The following is an 18,618-nucleotide window of genomic DNA, read 5'->3' as shown; positions in this document are numbered from 1 at the left end:
TGATGGCGATCAATTCTGTCTGTCTGTCAACCCCCTCTCTTCTCTGAACTCCCATCAGCCCTCCACATTATAGTCTTTGATCACATATTGACTTGGAAGAAAAGAAGAACACAGAGCGAGATTGTGGATCATGGTGCAATCCTTCCAAAGAAACAAAAACAAACCAAAACAACAAACTTCAGCTAACATTATGTTTAGGTTTTCATTATATTTCTAGGTCATGAGATACAACTGCTATTTTGGTAACTGATTGGTACCCTGGGCAGGCCACTTCAGCCCCTCCCTTGTGCTCAGTAGCTCTGCTCTGGCTGCAGGAGGCACCCTGTTTCTTTGTTAAGAGCAAAATGGAGAGGCCTTCAGGTGTCCACACTAGCCGCAGCTAGTGGCTGATAGATGTTAACTGGAGTAATGAATAGGCTATACCTTGTATAGGTCAAACTTGATTTGGTTGTGTGTTAGGCTCAGGGTATGAAATCCACTCTGGGCCTCCAGGAAAATATTTGTAATGTTGTCTCTTTCCTGATGGGCTATGTAGAGGGCCTCACACTAGGTGCCCCTGAACCTGAGTTCTAGTCCAAGTTCTACCCAGGCTTTCTGTGTATCTTTCTTTTTATTTTGCATGTGTATAGTGTGTGTGTGTATTTGTGTGACGGTGCATGTGTATGTGCATGTACATGTGTGTGCACTCATGTAGAGGACAGCAAACCACCTCAGGTGTCATTCCTCCGGCACAACCCACCTTCTTTGATACAGGATACCTCACTAGCCTGGAGCTCACCAGAGAGGCTAGGCTGGCTGGTCTGTATCTTCTAGAATGACATTTAAATACAACCCGCATCATTTCTACATGCCATTGGGCCCTCTAACTCATTGAATACTTTTCTCTCAATTTTCCCTGTCCTAATTAATTAGTGGAAAAGCAGCCTTGTACACTGACAAAAACATAGGCTTTATAAGCCCCATCAGGAGAGCCCCTGATTCTTCTTCCTGGGAACACATGGTTATTTCCAGCTTCTCTTCTGGAGATGGATGAGGAGCTCAGTGGCTATCAAAGAGCTCGGGGTTTGATTGAGAATCCCTGCCTCCAGGAATAAGTGGGAGAGTGTTGGAGGATGATTGCTAATATCGACCTCAGGCTCCCATATGCAAATATGGGTGTACATACATGCACACCACACATACAATGGGAAAAAAGGCTTCATTTCCAAAAGTTTAGAAATAGATAATATGGATTCTCCATAAACAATAGAAACAACTATAATTAAACCGTTATAGCAGGAAGTCTCTCCCACTGCATTGCCTGGCTTTCTCCCTGCCCCCACACCACCTCAGTTGCTAGGTTACTGGCGTCTTGTTAGTGGGGTCTCCTTCCATAGCAATTTTTTCCAAGTCAGTGCACATGTCCACCATGCCTCACACACCCAGTTCCCATGAGTGGGAGCCACTGTCCCTGCACACCCTTTCCATGGCCATTGTCTTTTCTCCTCCCCCATACGGTGCTGGTCCGAATGCTCCTGTTGTACTGACTCATTCTTGTTCTCACCATGATCTTCAGAAGGAGGAGGCATCGTTACTACAATAATATGGTGGATGGTGGGTCCGAGGCACAGAAGAGTCAGGTAGCAAGCCCAGGGTCACCCAGCTAGGGAGTGGCCGAGCCTGTGCCAGAGACCCTAGGCTCAAGCACCCATCCCTGAGTGTCTTAAGGAAATATATTATCTAGTTATATAAATATATGCCAACTACGTTTGTCCCCAAGTAATTACAGGGGACTGGTTCCAGGATCCCCAGAGATGCCAAAGTCTGAGAACACAGTTCTTACATAAACAACATAGTACTTGCATAGAACCTACACAAACCCTCCACATCCTTCAGATACACTTGCTTGTGTCTGATGCTCAGTGTAAGGAGGCCCTACACAAGCAGTCGTTATGCTCTATTCGTTAGGGGATAACAAGGAAAACAAACGTCCATGCTGAGTAGGGGTGCAAATAGTTTCTGACTATTTTCAGTCTGCAGTGGATTGATCATGAGGGAGTGGAAACCTAGGCACAGAGGGCCAACTGGACTTCCACAGACAGGCTTTAGAAGGAAATGGTATAGTTCACCTGAGCAGCAAAAGGCAACCTGGTATACAAGAAGCATTCTGCAACTGCCATGAAATGTAGCCTCACTCAGTTGTTGGGTAGCTGCAGCCAGAGACAAGCACTAAAGATGCATCAGTGTGAGGCTTAGTTCCCACGTGCACCAAAAGGGTCCCAAGAGCATTGAAGGGGTTCATAACGCACTAGGGATGCTGAGAATCACCTTGTTTACATGGAAATTTCTCCCCCACCTGTGGGGATGCCCTACACAGTCAACTAGCCTGGGTTCTTGGTCACCCTGCTCAGAGGAATGAAGTACTGGGGTTCGGGCACTTGGAGGGTTTTGTTTGTTTGCACTTCCCCTTTATGTCACCCTGCCCATGAGGGAACATGTGAGGAGTGAGTCTAGACTCAGAGGGAGGCGGCTCTGTCGGGTCATCACCTGCCAGCTGGGGTGTGATCTCTCTCTGGGTGGCTTTCTCACCTCTCCCCGCTGTCCAGTGAGGTGCTTGTTCAGCCACTGATGGACCCGTGGCTGCTTATCTGTGTGTGGATGATGAGATGTGGCTAGACACGGAAGAGAACTCCTCCGTGGGGATCTGACACCGTGTGAGGGAATGGGAGAAGTGAGGTGGCCTGGTGAAATCTTTGAGCCAGAAAGTCAGCAGAGATGAGATGGCATTCGGCAGAGCACGAGGTGGAGGGGCACCGGCCACAAGAAGCAGCAGGGAAGCGGCTGCTGGCGTGTGGGAGGGGCCTGTGCTCTGCCAGTCAGCAGTTTTCAGAGTTGCCCTAAGCTTGATAGATTGGGATCAGGACTGATATGGGGAACTGGAAGGGAAGGAAACCTGCCTTTGGGGACTCAAGTATTAGCAAGGGACAGGAATCCAGCACAGACAGGCTGTTTTAGTGTTTAGTGGTACTATAACTGAGTATCTAAGACTAGGTAGGTAATCTATTAAAAATAGATGCTATTTGGTGTAAAGCTCTGGGATCTGGGAGGTCCGTGAGCATGGCACTGGCACATGGTGAATGCTCTCATTATATGCCATCTGTGGCAGAAGACAGGAGGCCAGGAAAGCGCCACCACAGACCGTGAGAGGAGTCTGAATCTGTCTTATAACACATTAAATCCATGCTTGCAATAACCAACCCACACCTCTCAACATGATCTCACTGGGGAACTAATGTTCTAATGCCCGAACTCTGGGGGACCCATTCACACTACAGCACCAATTAGGTGAACATTATAATCTATTGGTGGCTTAGGCATATCTGGACCCACAGACTTGTCTATCGTTTCATGGTCCAGCTCATCAATACAGTGTGTACGTTGAGGGCAGAGGGTCCCTCTGCCATGTATACTATGATATTTTGAGGGCATCAGGTATATTCCTGGCACAGGGCTGCTCATCCATCCATCCATCATCTGTAATGTGCCCATTCACTGTGCATCCACCTACCTACCCATTTATCCATCCATCCTTCCTTCCTTCCTTCCTTCCTTCCTTCCTTCCTTCCTTCCTTCCTCCCTTCCTTCCTTCCTTATTTGGGAGCCAGTGTATAGCTTCTCCTTTTGCTCTAGTGTTCCTCTGTGGGGGCGTCTCCTATTGAGTTTACCCCCGCTTGACCTCCTACCCTCCTAATACCACAGTGCCACACTCTTCTCGGTATTTCACATAAGGTCTGCAGGGTAGCATCTAATTAGTCTGCCTTAGATCGTTAGCCTCCATCCTGATGACCGGATTGAAATGGTGTTTGCCGACTGGCCAGGCCTGGCTCTCTCATGGCCACTGCCAGGATTGGAGGTCATGTCAGTTTCCCGTGAACTCCATGGGACTGAGAATAATGGAGGGGAATTTTGGGGGTTTCCTCAAATAAAATCAGGAAGCTCTTCTTGGAGGAGGACTAGATGATCCCAGGCAGAGAAAAACAACAGATGTCCACTGAAGGGACAGCAGGGTGAGGAGGGGAAGGGTAAGGCAGTGGCTCTGATGACCAGTCACCTGCTATTTTTCTGTGCATCAGTTATTCCTCAGCTCTGTTCAGCTCCTGCTTCTCTTGAGCTAGTGTCTCTTTGTCTAAACCACCCATCGCTGCCCTGAGCCCTGAGCCCTGAGCCCTGAGCCCTGTTCATACAGATAACAACCACTCCTTCTTCAAGGCTTGGTTTAGCTATCACTTCCCAGGAAGTTTTCCTGTAGTGCCTACACTCCCCACATCACAGCTCTTCCCACTTCCTGTGATAGTAGCTAGTAACATTGTTCATATTCCCACCACGGTGTATATTCTATTAGACTGCATATGTCTTATATGCTGTAGTATTTCCCGATAGAGTACCTAATATAGTACGGCTACATAAGAAGTATTTAATGATGAAGGATATAACTTCTCCTTAACTTCAAATAGTGTCATCAGATCAAAAGCAGTAGAACTAATTATATTTTCCCCATTTTGCTTTCCTTCCATCCTTTCCTCTCTCTTTCATCTCTTTCCCTTCCACCTTCTACCCATGGATTCCTCCATTCCTTCCATCTATCCATCTATTCAACTATATCCATCTACACATTCATGCATGCATACAGATATACAGTGACACCTGATGGCAATCTGCCCATGCTCTAGTAAAGGGAATGAGGTGAGGTTCTACCTCAGGACTTTACATTCTAGTTGGGACAAGATAGCCTATAGACATGAAAAATGAGCAAGTGAAAATAGAGATTAAGTTCTATGGAGATCATAAGTCACTCCAGTGGGTGATCAAACAAATTGTAGAACATCCCTTCTTTCTTAGATGTCTTAGTAACAGATTGGCCCAGGAGATGCTGCAGGCAGACGTCGATGTGCCTTGGGTTGGCCATAACCGAGGATCAAGGCACACCTGGACTGCATCTCTGAGAAAATGTTTCCTAACAGCTGATCTTCTTGATGCCTTATAAAGCATGTCTCCTTATGGATGCTATTGACTTCCAAGTTCTCTGTTATATTTTGCATTTAAATGAGGGTCTAAAAGATCACCACTTTCCTCCTTCAGGATCTGGGCATTTGGGAAGCCGTGAAAGGCATGTGAACACAGCAAAAGGCAGCATGATTACCAGAAAAGACCAGGCCTAGGGGTCAAAAGACCCAGCCTCCAGTCTGTTTCTTTGAATGAGGGATTAATACATCAAGATTCCTAGAGGACCTCCTAGCTCTTACATTCTGAGAACACATGTGTCCAAGATAGTGCCCCAACTTATATGTCCTTTCGAGGTTGCTCCCTAGAACCCCCATGCTAGGATCATGTGAGATGGAGGCCTCTGGACCACACACACACGCCTTTTCCTAGTGTACAGCTGCCAAAGGCCAGTCACTTTGCACCCACTCTTTCTTATATCTACCCCTGTCTGAACATCATCAGGAGGGCATGAAGACACACATCCTCTCCATAGACACCTAGGATGTAGTAGGACGGTTGACCTCTGGGATGCTGATACCCCTTTGTATGGTAGAGGGAGGTGTACCAAGAGGGATCTACAAACATGTGCCCATGATCCCGCAGTGGGGTCAGACATCTTGGCTCTGAACCTTGACTCCACGTGTGCTAGCATTTTGACCTCAAGGAAGCTGGCTGAGCTATTTTTAGGTCCTCGAGTATAAATCAGAGATCACAGGTGCCTTTCTTATGGGCTTTTTGTGAGAAATAAATAGTGTGGTGTATGCAGAGCTTAGATCAAGGCTCAACATGGAGGAAGTGCTCAGTAAATCTTAGGTGCTATTGCTTTTTTTTTTTTGTTTTGTTTTGTTTTGTTTTTCGAGACAAGATTTCTTTTTGTAGCTTTTGGAGCCTGTCCTGGATCTCACTGTGTAGACCAGGCTGACCTCGAACTCACAGAGATCTGCCTCCTGAGTGCTGGGATTAAAGGAGTGTGCCACCACCACCTGGGCTATTGCCATTTTAATTGATAACATACTGCCTCCTAGAGTAGGCTAAGGATGATTTGAATTGCTCCTTCAATAGAAGCAGATAATTGAAAGATTTGTAAACTCTGAAGTACCAGATAAGCTTAAATATGACTTAACACATCCTGAATTGGCAACATCAAGCAGACTCCTCTAGTCTATTGAACTGAAGTCTTTCACTGCTGAAGCCTGTGTTTCAGGTCCAGTTGGCTCTGGGTATCTGTCAGTTCTGCATATGTGGAAATATTCAGGAAACTTCAGGAAATATTCAGAAAAAATGTTTATACTGAGCATGGACAGACTTTCTCCTTATAATTATTCTCAGCATAGTATAGCATCTATTATATAACATTTATTGCCAGTGATCCCAAGATGACTTAAGGTCTACAGAAGGACATACTCAGCCTTTATACAGTTATGACACTGTTTTATATAAGAAACTTGAGCATTTGCAGATTTTGGCATCTGTGGGGAGTTCTGAGAACCAGTCCTTCATGAATACCAAAGGATAACCGTAATTGAATAAAGGCAACAATGGAGGTTTCTGGTATAAATAAACTCATTTCAGAGAGGCCTCCAAATAAATGCTTCAGTGGCAGCTGCCTGACATGTCATCCTGTACAATCAAATCCCCTGTTGTCTTTGGGGTCAGGATTCAGTAGGATCACAGGCAGTTGGGCCCCAGGTTCTCGGGGCTCTGTTCTTCCTCGTGCATGGGAATTTTAGAACAGTCCAGGAAGTTTGGATTGTAGGGCACAGAAGGAACACTGTGTGGCTCAAGAGGAGTGAAAGAAAATGAGGCAATGTGGGGGGAGAAACTGAGGCAGAGGAAAACATGGGAAGTGGGAACACCCAGCTGGGATGTCACCCTGGAGCAGTTAGACAGAGGCACATGTGAATGATGGAGCAGATGATTTAGGCTGTGGTTTTCAACCCTCCCAATGCTGTAACCTTTTAGGACAGTTCCTCATGTTGTGGTGACCCCTCAACCATAAAATTATTTTTGTTGCTACATCTTAACTATAATTTTGCTACTGTTATGAGTTGTAATGTAAATATCTGTGTTTTCTGATGGTCTTGGGTAAATCCTGTGAAAGGGTTGTTGGACCCCAAAGGGGTTGGGACCGACAGGTTGAGAATCACTGATCTAGACACACATAGAAATGCTTTTACCACCTATATGAACTACTCAGTACAGATGATAGGTTGTTACTGAGATAAGCAGGCCCGGAGAGCTGGAGTAGAAAAGTTGATGTAGCAATCATCACTAAACCCAGGAGGGATGTGTGTGTCTAGATCCAAACAACAGCAGTAGCAGTGTGACAGCAAAGCCACACAGTGTGACAGCAAAGCCACAGAGCTGAGTACCTCTGAGCACAGAGGGATGGAGGGACATCACAGGGGAAGGTGGGAACCCCAAAAAGACTGCAGTAGATCCTTCTAGTTCTTGACTGCATGCCCTTTCTGTCAACAATGGCCTAAAGACCCTTGGGAACAACAGGACCTCTTTGCTCACCTGTTAAGGCTGCAGTCATTCCTTCTGGCCACTAGATGTCAAGCATGTACCAGTAAGGATACTTTATGGGCTGTGGGGGTTTGCAAGAGTTTCCTGGGACTGGCATACTGGAATGGATGAAATCAGCGAGAAGTGGGTTCTTGTGGCTTTGGGGGAAAACTGCAAGTGAGCCATGTGGGTGGGCTGTAGAAAAGTCTCCATCAAGATCTGAGAGGAAACGCTGACTTTATGTCTCATTCATAGGACACTTTGCAAGTTTGGAAAGGGTTCAGGATGAAACTTTGGGCTCAGAATTCCCCATTATAATCATATCCTGTTTTGTTATAGGAGATGAGTAGCAGAGTGCAATTTGCTTTGTTGGAATTCTTTGTATAGCCAAGGTTGAACGTATTCCAGGGACCACAGAGTATCTATTAGGTTATATAACAGGGCAGTTTACAAAGCCCATTTTAAGGGCTTTTCCACTGATTTGGGAGTAAAGACAAGAGGTAGAATATAAGGGTCTCAGCTAGCAGGACTGGGGAGGACAGCTAACGAGGGCCCAGCTTGCCATACCACCTGTGGGTTGTGATGGCTCTTCTTAATTTCCCATTTACTAGCTCATGCTTGACACCTAGTAGAGCCTCAATGATGATGATGATGAAGAAGGGGGTGATGATGATGTCACTCATGATAAAGTTGGTACACCTGAGGAGCATCTTCATGTCCAGCCCTGAGGAAGTCTGAGCAGAAGTAAAAAAAAAAAAATTAAGATGAATGTATGATGGGAAGGAAGACAATTATGTGGAACTTGGGGTGGGGCCAGGAACGAGATGTACCATGCCGAGCCATAACAGGCTACTGGTTTCTTGTACGCATGTGTCTCCAGGTCATGAAAACCTACCACATGTACCACTCAGAGAGCATCAGTGCAGAAAGCAAGCTGAAGGAGGCCGAGAAGCAGGAGGAGAAACAGTTCAACAAGTCAGGAGACCTCAGCATGAACCTGCTCCGGCACGAGGACCGGCCCCAGCGCCGCAGCTCCGTGAAGAAGATCGAGAAGATGAAGGAGAAGGTGAGTGGGAGAAATGGGGCGAGGCACGAAGAGGAGAGCCATGCGCTCAGCTGCAGACTTGCTTTCCCCTTTGCATGAAGGGTAAAGGGCCCTGTCCTGGTTCCATTTGTGCTGCTGTGATGAAATATTCTGACAAAAAGCATCTTAAGGGAGAGTTTATTTTAGCTCACTGTTGTAGGTTACAGTCTATGACAGCAGGGGCGTCCAAGTGGCAGGCCCTGAAAATGGCTAATCATAACACATCCACAGTCAAGAGCAGAAAGAAATGAACACACTCGCTTACTTGATCGCTTGCTTATGCTAAGCTAGCTTTATTCACTTAACAAAGTTCAGGACCCAGCCAGTGAAATAGTGTCACACACATTCAGGGTGGGTCCTCCCATTTCACTTCACTCAATTAAGACAATCTCCTATAGGCATGCCCAGAGTCCAACTCAATGTAGACAACTCCTTATTGAGACTCTCTTCCCAGGTAATTCTAGGCTGTGCCAAATTAACATCTAAAGCTATCACAGGCCCATTGTGAAATTGCCATGGCCATATCAAAGACCGAAGCTTCAGAATCACTGTGGATGGTGCTGCAAAGCATTTTTGTAGATGTGGTGGAGAGAGCTCAAGATTTGGAGTCCGATAACCTGGGGTTTGTTTGTTTACTCATGTATGTTGTATGCAAGTGTGTGCACATCTGTATGCAGGTGTGCTCCTCGCCTGTGTGTGAGGCCAGAGGTTGACGTCAGGTACCTTCCTGTATTGCTCTCTGTGCCTTACTCTTTGAGACAGGCTCTGTCTCTGAACCTGTAGTGCACTGACTGACTAGATTGGCTGGCCATCAAGCCCCCAAGAGTCTCCTAGCTCTACTCCTCCCCCAGCTCTGGGGTTACAGGTCTGAGTTCAGTTTTCACATGGGTGCTAGGGATCCAAATAGGTCTTTATGCATGCACAGCAACCACTTTACCCATTCAGCCCTCTCCCCAGCATATCAGCTGGGGTTTTAAATGCTATATTAATACCTCTCCCTGAGCTTCGGTTTTCAAATCTGATAAATAAGTCTTATTGCTCATGTTGGCTCTGATACATTGATAGTGGCTGGCCAGAGTGCTCTGTTGAGGATTCTGAAGCTTTATCAAGGCTTAGTTGAAAGGTGCTGAGATCACTTAATGATGTCTGCTATGACCAGGGAGTTTTGAAGGGCAGGACCCATCTGTGACTTCTAACTCCCTTTCTTCTTCAAAGGCTATGATCTTCTTGCTGAATATTCCATATCCATGTACTCCCCACAACCAGGAAACATTTGCAGAGTTCTTCTGTCTGCAAGCCATTGCGTCAGATGTTTATCTGCTCTTCTGTGGGCCTAATTCTATGATTACAGGATCCTTTAGCTCTAGAAATTATAGACTGGGTAGGAACAAAGCGTAACAGAACCTGGGTAACTGGGAAGCATATAAAAGTGTGTGTGTGTGTGTGTGTGTGTGTGTGTGTGTGTGTGTGTGTGTGTGTCCTGGTATAATTTTTGAAAGTGAGGAAAATCCAAAATCTACTCAAAGACTACCAAAATGGGCAGGGAATTTGAATAGACTGTAGCAGGAATCTTAACAGATCTTATTAATAAAAACAAACCTGGAGCCAGGTATTGGGGTGAATGCTGGAAGATCAGAGAAGCAGAACAAGCCACAGCCACCTCACCTTGCCAATTCCTCAGCTGATCCTGTTTCCTCAGACTGGAAGCCTCTGAGTCCTCATCCAGAATCAATCTCAGTTGAACTGCTGCTCCAAAGCCTGAAACCTTAACCAGCTCTAGTTCCTGGTTTTCACACCTTATGTACCTTTCTGCTTTTTGCCATCACTTCCTGGGATTAAAGGCTCACTTCCGGGGATTAAAGGCGTGAGTCACCATTCATGGCTGTTTCCAGTGTGGCTTTAAACTCACAGAGATCCAGATGGATCTCTGCCTCCCAAGTGATAGGATTAAAGGCGTGTGCTACCACTGCCTAACCTCTATGTTTAATATTGTGGCTGTTCTGTTCTCTGACTCCAGATAAGTTTATTGGAGTACACAATATTTTGGGGAACACAATACCACCACAAATAGACATTTCTTTTTTTTTATTATTTTATGGTATGGATGTATTGTCAGTATGTATGTAAATTTGCCACTTTTATACCTTGTACCCTCAGAGAATAGAGGAGAGTGTTGGATCCCCTGGAACTGGAGATACAGACAATCTTGAGCCACCATGTGGGTGCCAGCATTCTTAACTGCTGAGCCATCTCTCAGAATAGACAATTCTTAAGAACCTGTCTAGGTGGTCCATAATACAGGGCAATCTGCTCAGCTTCATTGGCAATGAAGGAAATGCAAATGAAGACCACAGCACAGTAGGGCTTCACAGCCACCCAAAGGACCAGGATATAAAGGCTGGCAGGAAGAGGCATGGATGAGGATATGGAAATCAGAAAATCTTGCACTGCTGTCAGGGGCAGGCTGTGTATGTGAGTGGTTCTGTTACTATGGAAAGCCATCTGGCAGCTCTTCAGATATTAGATATACATGGACCAGGCTACCATGTGACTTAGTCATGCCACTCCTGGGTATCTGCCCCAGAGGCATGAAAACATATCTGTGTAAACATTTGTATGTGAGTATTCACAGCAGCACTGTTCACAGTAGCCAAAAGATGGAAACAACTCAAACATTCAGCTACTGATGAACATAACTCAGCCGTGAAAATGAATGAAGTCTTGATACATGCTACAATGTGGATGAACCCGAAAGACATCATGCTAAGTGAAAGAAGCCAGACACAAAAGGCCCCAAACTATACAAATTAACTTACATAAAATGTCCAGAATAGACACACCCATGGACACAGGAAGTAGACTGTTGGTATTCTGAATCTGAGGAAGAGGAGGATAACAAGTGGCTGCTCATTGGTGGAAGGTTTCTCTCCAGAGGAAATGCTGGGACGGAAAGATACTGGCTGGGATTCTAGAGGCTCATTCCTGGTGCAGCCGTATGCTAATTAGCCACTTGGCTCATGGACAAGCCACTTTTCTTCTTCAGCTCTCATTTCCTCCTCTATAAATAGATGAGTTCAGCTAAGATGCCACGATAATTATAAAAATTATAAAAATGAAGTCAACCCAGGAAAACAGTCTCAAGGTCATAATGGGCCCCTAGAGAGGGTCAGGAGTGTTCAGACTTTCTGCAGATAGGTGCCTGGCTGGCACAAGATGTGAGTTCCAGGAGACATCTGCTGAGTGGTCCCAGAGTGAGAGGACATAAGATGCCTGAAGAGAATTAAAAGGTTGGCAGTGGGACTGGTCTACTCCAAAGCTGGATCTCATGTGGAATGAAGAATGGGAAAGAGCAGTTAGCTGAAGGCATGGTTTCTTTAAAGAGACCCAGTCAAGACTCATTGTCTGAAAGGGGCAGAGGCAGTTGTCCATTGTGCCTCCTCCCTTCTGGGCTGGCCCAGGACAAAAGCTGCTTTGGCAAAATTCTGGATACTCTGCTCCACTCCTCCTGCCATTTAGACCCAGACTCTCTCCCTTCTTTTCTTCTCCCTCCCTTTTCCCCTTTCTTAAAAACAACCCAAGACTTGATCTATTTCGGGTGCTATGGATCCACCACCCACAAGCAAGGCAAGTCATGGCACTGACTTCATGGAGTTCACTTTCTTGTGGGGGTACCAGTGATCAACATACAAACAGAGAGCTTATGAAAACATGACAGGGCAAGGGGAGAGTAGTAGAGATGCAAGAGATCAGACAAGGCCATCATCAGTAGCTTGTGTGGCTATCACTTTGGGTAAGAACCTGAGTGACATCAAGGGACAGACCACATACAGGTTCAGAAATGTGACTATAAGGAGTCTGAAGGACTCAAAACAGAAACAGACTTGGTCTATGGACAAGAGGTTAGATGAGAGAAGGGGAGTATACAGAAAGATGGGGCTGGAATGGTGATCTGGAGTGGTGGCTAGACGCCATTTCTTGGAAGACCTCTGGGCCATTGAAAACAGTTAGGGAAGCCCATGGAGGATACTGAGGGTGAGATATCTTATCTATAAGATATCACCTGGTAGAGACCACACGAAAGATGCTGTGTGACAAAATAACATCATTGTTGGCTGCAGCTCTGCTAGCTGAGGTGTATTACTGAATTCAGGATCCAGTGTGCTCCCTTGGCACAGAAGCATCCCATCCCTGGAAGGTGGGCCTCACTGTCGGACAGTTCCTGTGGAGATCGTAGGTCCTCCCTCTGGCCGGCTCGGCTCTGATGTCTCCCTCTTCTTCCTCCAGAGGCAGGCCAAATACTCCGAGAACAAGCTCAAGTGCACGAAGGCTCGCAATGACTACCTGCTGAATCTGGCAGCCACCAACGCCGCCATCAGCAAATACTACATCCACGATGTGTCCGATCTCATTGATGTGAGCAACCTGGGTTGCTGGGTGGGCTGCATGCAGGCTGAAACATCTCATGAGCTGGGGGGAAGATGGGGCTGGCCGTGGTCCTCAGCTGACATGTGAGCTGGCCAAGCTTTTGTAACCCTGCTAGCGGGGAAGGACTGGAAGTGCTTTGGGCTAGGGTATGAGCTAATTCATGGTCATGCTTTCCATGGATAGAAGTGAGTTCTGGCCGATGTCCCCCACCCCCGCCATAGCTTGATTAGTTAGATATCCAATACAAACTTCCAAAGTCCTCTCCTATGCACCAGGGCCTCTGCTGGGTGTGAGGGCACAGGGGAGAAGTATATACAGTTCACACCCTTAGAAGCTGCTGGTGTGGAAGAGGAGAGGGGGCCATACATTCAGAACCCCTGGGTCCAGCCAGCCAGGTGTACACCATGGGAAAGTCACTGGAGAGAGAAAATGGTACCGAGTCTCTTGGTGTGGGGAAATTCTCCTGGGAGGAATGAGTTTGATCACTGGAGAGTAGAACACTGACTCTCTGGGGAGCTGGCTGTGCAGGGTTCCCTGGAGAACACCAGGCTTGAAGAAGGATATTGTGAGTGGCGGTGATGGGAGACTGTGTCATCTACATTAGCGCTGGGACTGTTTCTCTGTCTCCCCTTCCATGATAAGTGGGGGATCCAGTCTTGTAGGTGCTCAGTAGAGGGTGGGTGCTGGATTCTCTTCCTCTAACCCTGTATATCCTATTCTGGAAGTCATAGCATGGGGGTGGGGGTGGGCGGCAGTCTGCTCAGCCTTCCAATGGCGTAAAGCCATCCCCCTCTTCCCTTGCTCTCAACTGTCCTTTTAGCCTTTTCATCTGTTCACTTGCCAAATGTTTCCTGAGCACCTTACCGTGGACTAGGACTTGAGGCTCAGTGGTGGGCAAGAGCCAGCAGGCCCCCTGGAGCACACCTGCCTAGGGCACGTTCATAGACAATTACAGTGGCAAGTGGCCAGGGTCACAGTGAGGGAGGTGGGGGGCATGTGGATCTCTGCCCAAAACTCGGTATGGAGAACATCAAGGAAAACTTCCAGAAGGAAATGGCCTATAAACTAAATGGCAGCTGGAGAACATTCCAGACAGAGAGCATGGATGGAGAAAGCCTGGAGATGAAAGACTGTGGTGGGCCTGGGGAGCAGAAAGACTCTGTACCCAAATCTCAGCTCTCAGCTCCCTCTAAGGGTTTGCTATGGCTTATTCAGAACTCCAAAGTGCTGGGGACTGAAAGGTGATCACAGGCCACCGCCCCAGCTCTCACCTGTACCCTCTGTCCTTGCCTCTCTCCAAGTGCTGTGATTTGGGCTTTCACGCCAGTCTGGCCCGCACCTTTCGGACCTACCTCTCAGCAGAATATAACCTGGAAACCTCTCGCCACGAGGGCTTGGACGTCATAGAGAACGCCGTGGACAACCTGGACTCCCGGAGCGACAAGCACACGGTCATGGACATGTGCAGCCAGGTCTTCTGCCCTCCACTCAAATTCGAGTTCCAGCCCCACATGGGGGATGAGGTAGGCTTCCTGCCAGAACCCTGCTTGGGGGCTAGCTGTATGAGTTAGCTATACATTACCATATGGAAGTACCTAAGCCTGAATAACCTAGAATAGAGCAGAGCAGTGGTTCTTAACCTGTGGGTCACGACCCCTTTGGCAAACCTCTATCTCCAAAAATATTTACATTATGATTCTTAACAGTAGCAAAATTACAGTTAGGAAGTAGCATCCAAAATAATTTTATGGTTGGGGGGTCACCACAACATGAGGAACTGTATTAAGTAGGGCATTAGGAGGGTTGAGAGCCATTGGAATAGCGGCTTCTTCAGCTCACAGGGAGGAAAGCTAGGATGTCTAAAAGCATGGTGCCAGCATCTGCTTGGCATCTCATGAGGGCCATCCTGTTGCATAAGGATGTGGCGCGGTTACCATACGGCAAGGCAGAGCAAGCGTGTAGCTCCAGTCTGTCTTTCTTCTACTTCCGATCAAGTCATTGATGCCATCATGGTGGCCTTACCCTCACCACCTCATGTAGTCCTAATCACTTCCTGGCAGCCCCACCTCCAAATGCCATTTGTACATGACTTTGAGAATAAGTTTCCCATGCCTCAAATTTGGGAGTAGGGCACATTAGCGTCATAGCTACTACTTCTGTTCTCTCCCATGCTCCTAGAGCATTGTGGGAAGAGAAAAAAAGCCTTGAGTACATATGCCATTGATTTATCACAGAGGCCTAGAGTCAGCTCTTAATTCACGAGCTTCTTCAGGTGATCATCTTGTCTTGTTGGCTAACATCCCCACCTACAGAACTGTAGGATCTTGGCTTCCCTTAGGCTGCCTCTTAGATGTGTTTAGGAGATCTCAAGGATGCTCCAGTCTGCCTAGAAATAGTCTCCTATCTCTTTAGACCTTAGATGCCCTCATCTGATGCCCTCTACAGTACCATGAGCCTTTCACACACCAGGCAACTGACTTTCCTGCCATGCTCGTGCTGCCCAGACTCTTCCCGAGGTCTGGAGAGGAAAACAAAGGAAGTGTGCAGATGACACTTGACACTGTCCCCTGTCCCCATGTAGAAGACAGCTCCCTGTACTTTCCTGGAACATTTTCCCAATGGGAGTTGGGAGGCAAGTGGGTGCAGAACCACAGGCAAGCAGAAACAGCCAGCCTCAGAAGCCTAGGGGGAGCTCAGCTGGGCCACGTGTAACATCTGCTTCTGGGGAGGGACAGGGGATGTCTTAGAAGATGACAACAGCGGCCACTCTACATGGCTTTGCCCGCTTCCTTCATTTGCACAAGAGAGGACTTCTACAAGGTGACAGATACCACTCTTCCTGAGGCATCCCGCTGTCCCAGGTCGTCTATACCTGAAGACGTTACTGTGAAGCTTGGGCTACCTAGTTAGCAGTTAACAGTGAATAACTAACTCAGCAAACAGCCCTATTATCTTGCGTGATCTTAGCTGTGCTCCTAGAACGGGTGAGAAACCACAGTGTACCAGGTAGCCCAGCTCACAGTGGTAACAGCTTTGGAAGGGAAGGCTCCAGAAGAACAGCACAGCTGCTCTTGGTATCTGTGGGTGACGGCTTCCCCATGAGCACCTTATATAAAACCTCACAGTGGTTACAAAGAACCTGTGCACATCCTCCTGCATGCCTGAAATCATCTCTACATTACGTAGCATACCTAACACTATGCAAATGTTGTGCATAGTTGTTGTACTGTATTGTTTGGGGAATGATAAAAGAAAATGCCTGCCCATGTTCAGTCCAGGTGTTTGTTTTTGTTTTTTTCCCCTTCCTATGTACACTTTATGTTCTTGGTTGGCTGAATTTGTGGACATGAAACTTGTGGACACAGAGGACCAACAGTGTGATAGTCAAAGATGTATCTCTCTGATACATCTTTATGCACTCCTGTGGTGACAGGGTCACTTGTCAACTGCTTCTGGTTCATTGTACTTGCTACTGGCTGTTCAGGCAGTGCTTTCATTCCACAACTTCCTGCCTTGCAGTGAATTAGTTTGGCTTGCCAAGATTACGTTCAAGGTCTTTATTAGCCCACAGTTACTGTGCAAATAGAGAAGATTGTGACTGGGAAGCCACACTGGCCACAGCAAGAGGGTAGACTCTGGAGTAAGAGGACCCTAGTTCCCATCTGGTACTGCCTTTGCTGTGTCCAACGTGGGTGACCCAGGGCAGGCCACTCTGCCTTGCCGGACCTGTGTCCTGGGCTCTGGATGGAATATTAATGATGGCCTCCACTCTGGCTCCATGCAGCTGCAATGACAGTTTCTTTCTGCAGGTGTGCCAGGTTAGCGCACAGCAGCCCGTCCAGACGGAGCTGCTTATGCGGTACCACCAGCTGCAGTCCAGGCTGGCCACTCTCAAGATTGAGAATGAAGAGGTGAGTGAGCTGCTACCCTGGGTCTAGTTCCCTGGGCTTGTGCTGGGGGCTCTCATACCCTGGAATATATAGGAAACGGTGGTTCACTGGTGGGAGACCATACAACCACACAACCTACCTGCACTAAAAAAATCTTTAATGGCCTGAAGGCTGTGTACAAGATCTCAAGAATGTACAAGAATGCGTACAAGAATGGAAGGGGAACGGGAGGAAGTGGGACTCTATGTTTAGAATGATTGCGGATCTGCAGGCATAGAGGAAAGGCCCGCAGGAAAAATGTTTCCAAGTGTGAACGTTGGCTCCATCTCAGCTGTAGAGTGATTGGTGTTTACCACTGACTCTGTGCTTTCCCACCTCATTCTCTGCACTCAGTTTCTGTGGTGATCATCAGAAGTCAGAGCAAGTATTTACAATTACACAGTGAACTAGATAGCCCAGGCTGCCCTAGACGTATTGTGGATGGGAAGCCCCAGGGGGTGGGTCAGTCTCACTAGCTCAGTGTTCCTCCCATATTGCATCGTGCTCCAGCATCACACTGGGTGGGTCCGTTCTAACGTGGACTGAAGAGGCCAGGTAGGTTGTGTCCTACTAAGACCTTAATACCCCACCCAGAGGAGGAATGCCAGCCAACCCTAGGGCCCTGGAGAAACGACCTCAGGATTTGGGCAGTGCCACCCAAGGTTGTGTGACAAACTTATGTCCAAGCAGTACAGTCATGGTGGAAAGTGAGAAGGCATGGCCACTGTCTTCAAATTTTTGCAGGCTATCCTGGACCGTAGGGAGAGTTGTGTCTGGTTTGTTCACAAAGGGCAGAGCTAGGACAGAGCTAACACAAGTCAAAGCGTGTCTAGGGAAGGTCATAAGAAGGCAAACTGACTTGTCTTTTAACCTGGCAAGAGAGAGACAGGAACTAGGCAGAATGCTTGCCTGCTTGCTTTCTATCTTCTGTCTCCCCACAAAGACTTTTAAATGGTTCACATGTATAATGCCATTAATGGAATTTAAATGGAAATCAGGGCCACAGGGAGGAGAGTGAGGCACCCATTCCTCTCTGTGGGCTGCGGATGGGCTTGGATATGCTTGTTCTTGAATCAGCTTCCGTCAGTCTGTGTTGGAAAGAAGAATTGACTGTGATCTATTCACTCATTCAACAAGCATTTATTTTTGTAATATTTATTCACATAATACATGCTAAACATTATTCTAGGTAGAGAATAAATCAAAGGAACACAGCCCCATAGTTTTTCCTCTTTCTGATGAGAAAACACCAGAAATGAAAACATGAAGACCAACGAGTGTCTGCATATGGGAAAACACTGGACCATGAATGGAATGTGCTAGGAGGCCTGACAGTATTAGAGGGTGATATTTCAGCTGAGGAGCAATGAGACAGACTTTGAGTGACAATGATCTTACAATAAATGGAGTCTGATTTTCTGCCAGTGATTTCTTTTGGACTGACCTACCTCTGGGACATAGAGCCTGCCACTGAGATCCCACTCATCCCAGGGCTTCTGTGAGACTGGGGTCCTCATGCCCTGCTTTTGGAGTCTCTGTGATGTGTGATTTCACTGGACCCAAGATGGAAGCTGGAGTCCCAACTAAACCCTGTGACAGTAACTTCCTGTCTCCCAGCAGACCTCTGCCCACCATCAGATGCCGCCTTCC

At 47.1% G+C, this 18,618-nt stretch overlaps 1 protein-coding gene across 1 annotated transcript in view; it reads left to right on the top strand.

Moving 5' to 3' along the window:
- Srgap3 (SLIT-ROBO Rho GTPase activating protein 3) overlaps nt 1-18,618 on the top strand; it is a 113,600-nt gene that overhangs the window by 40,305 nt on the left and 54,677 nt on the right. Inside the window, exons 4-7 of the mRNA XM_059257098.1 lie at nt 8,411-8,596; nt 12,899-13,027; nt 14,341-14,562; nt 16,849-16,950. Of these exons, the coding sequence (XP_059113081.1) occupies nt 8,411-8,596; nt 12,899-13,027; nt 14,341-14,562; nt 16,849-16,950 (639 nt within the window). The remainder of the gene's footprint in view (nt 1-8,410; nt 8,597-12,898; nt 13,028-14,340; nt 14,563-16,848; nt 16,951-18,618) is intronic.

This window comes from Peromyscus eremicus, chromosome 3, assembly GCF_949786415.1.
Source record: "Peromyscus eremicus chromosome 3, PerEre_H2_v1, whole genome shotgun sequence".
NCBI classification, from domain to species: Eukaryota; Metazoa; Chordata; class Mammalia; order Rodentia; family Cricetidae; genus Peromyscus; species Peromyscus eremicus.
The sequence above is the reverse complement of the archived record's forward strand: the minus strand, read 5'-3'. Positions and strand labels throughout refer to the sequence as shown.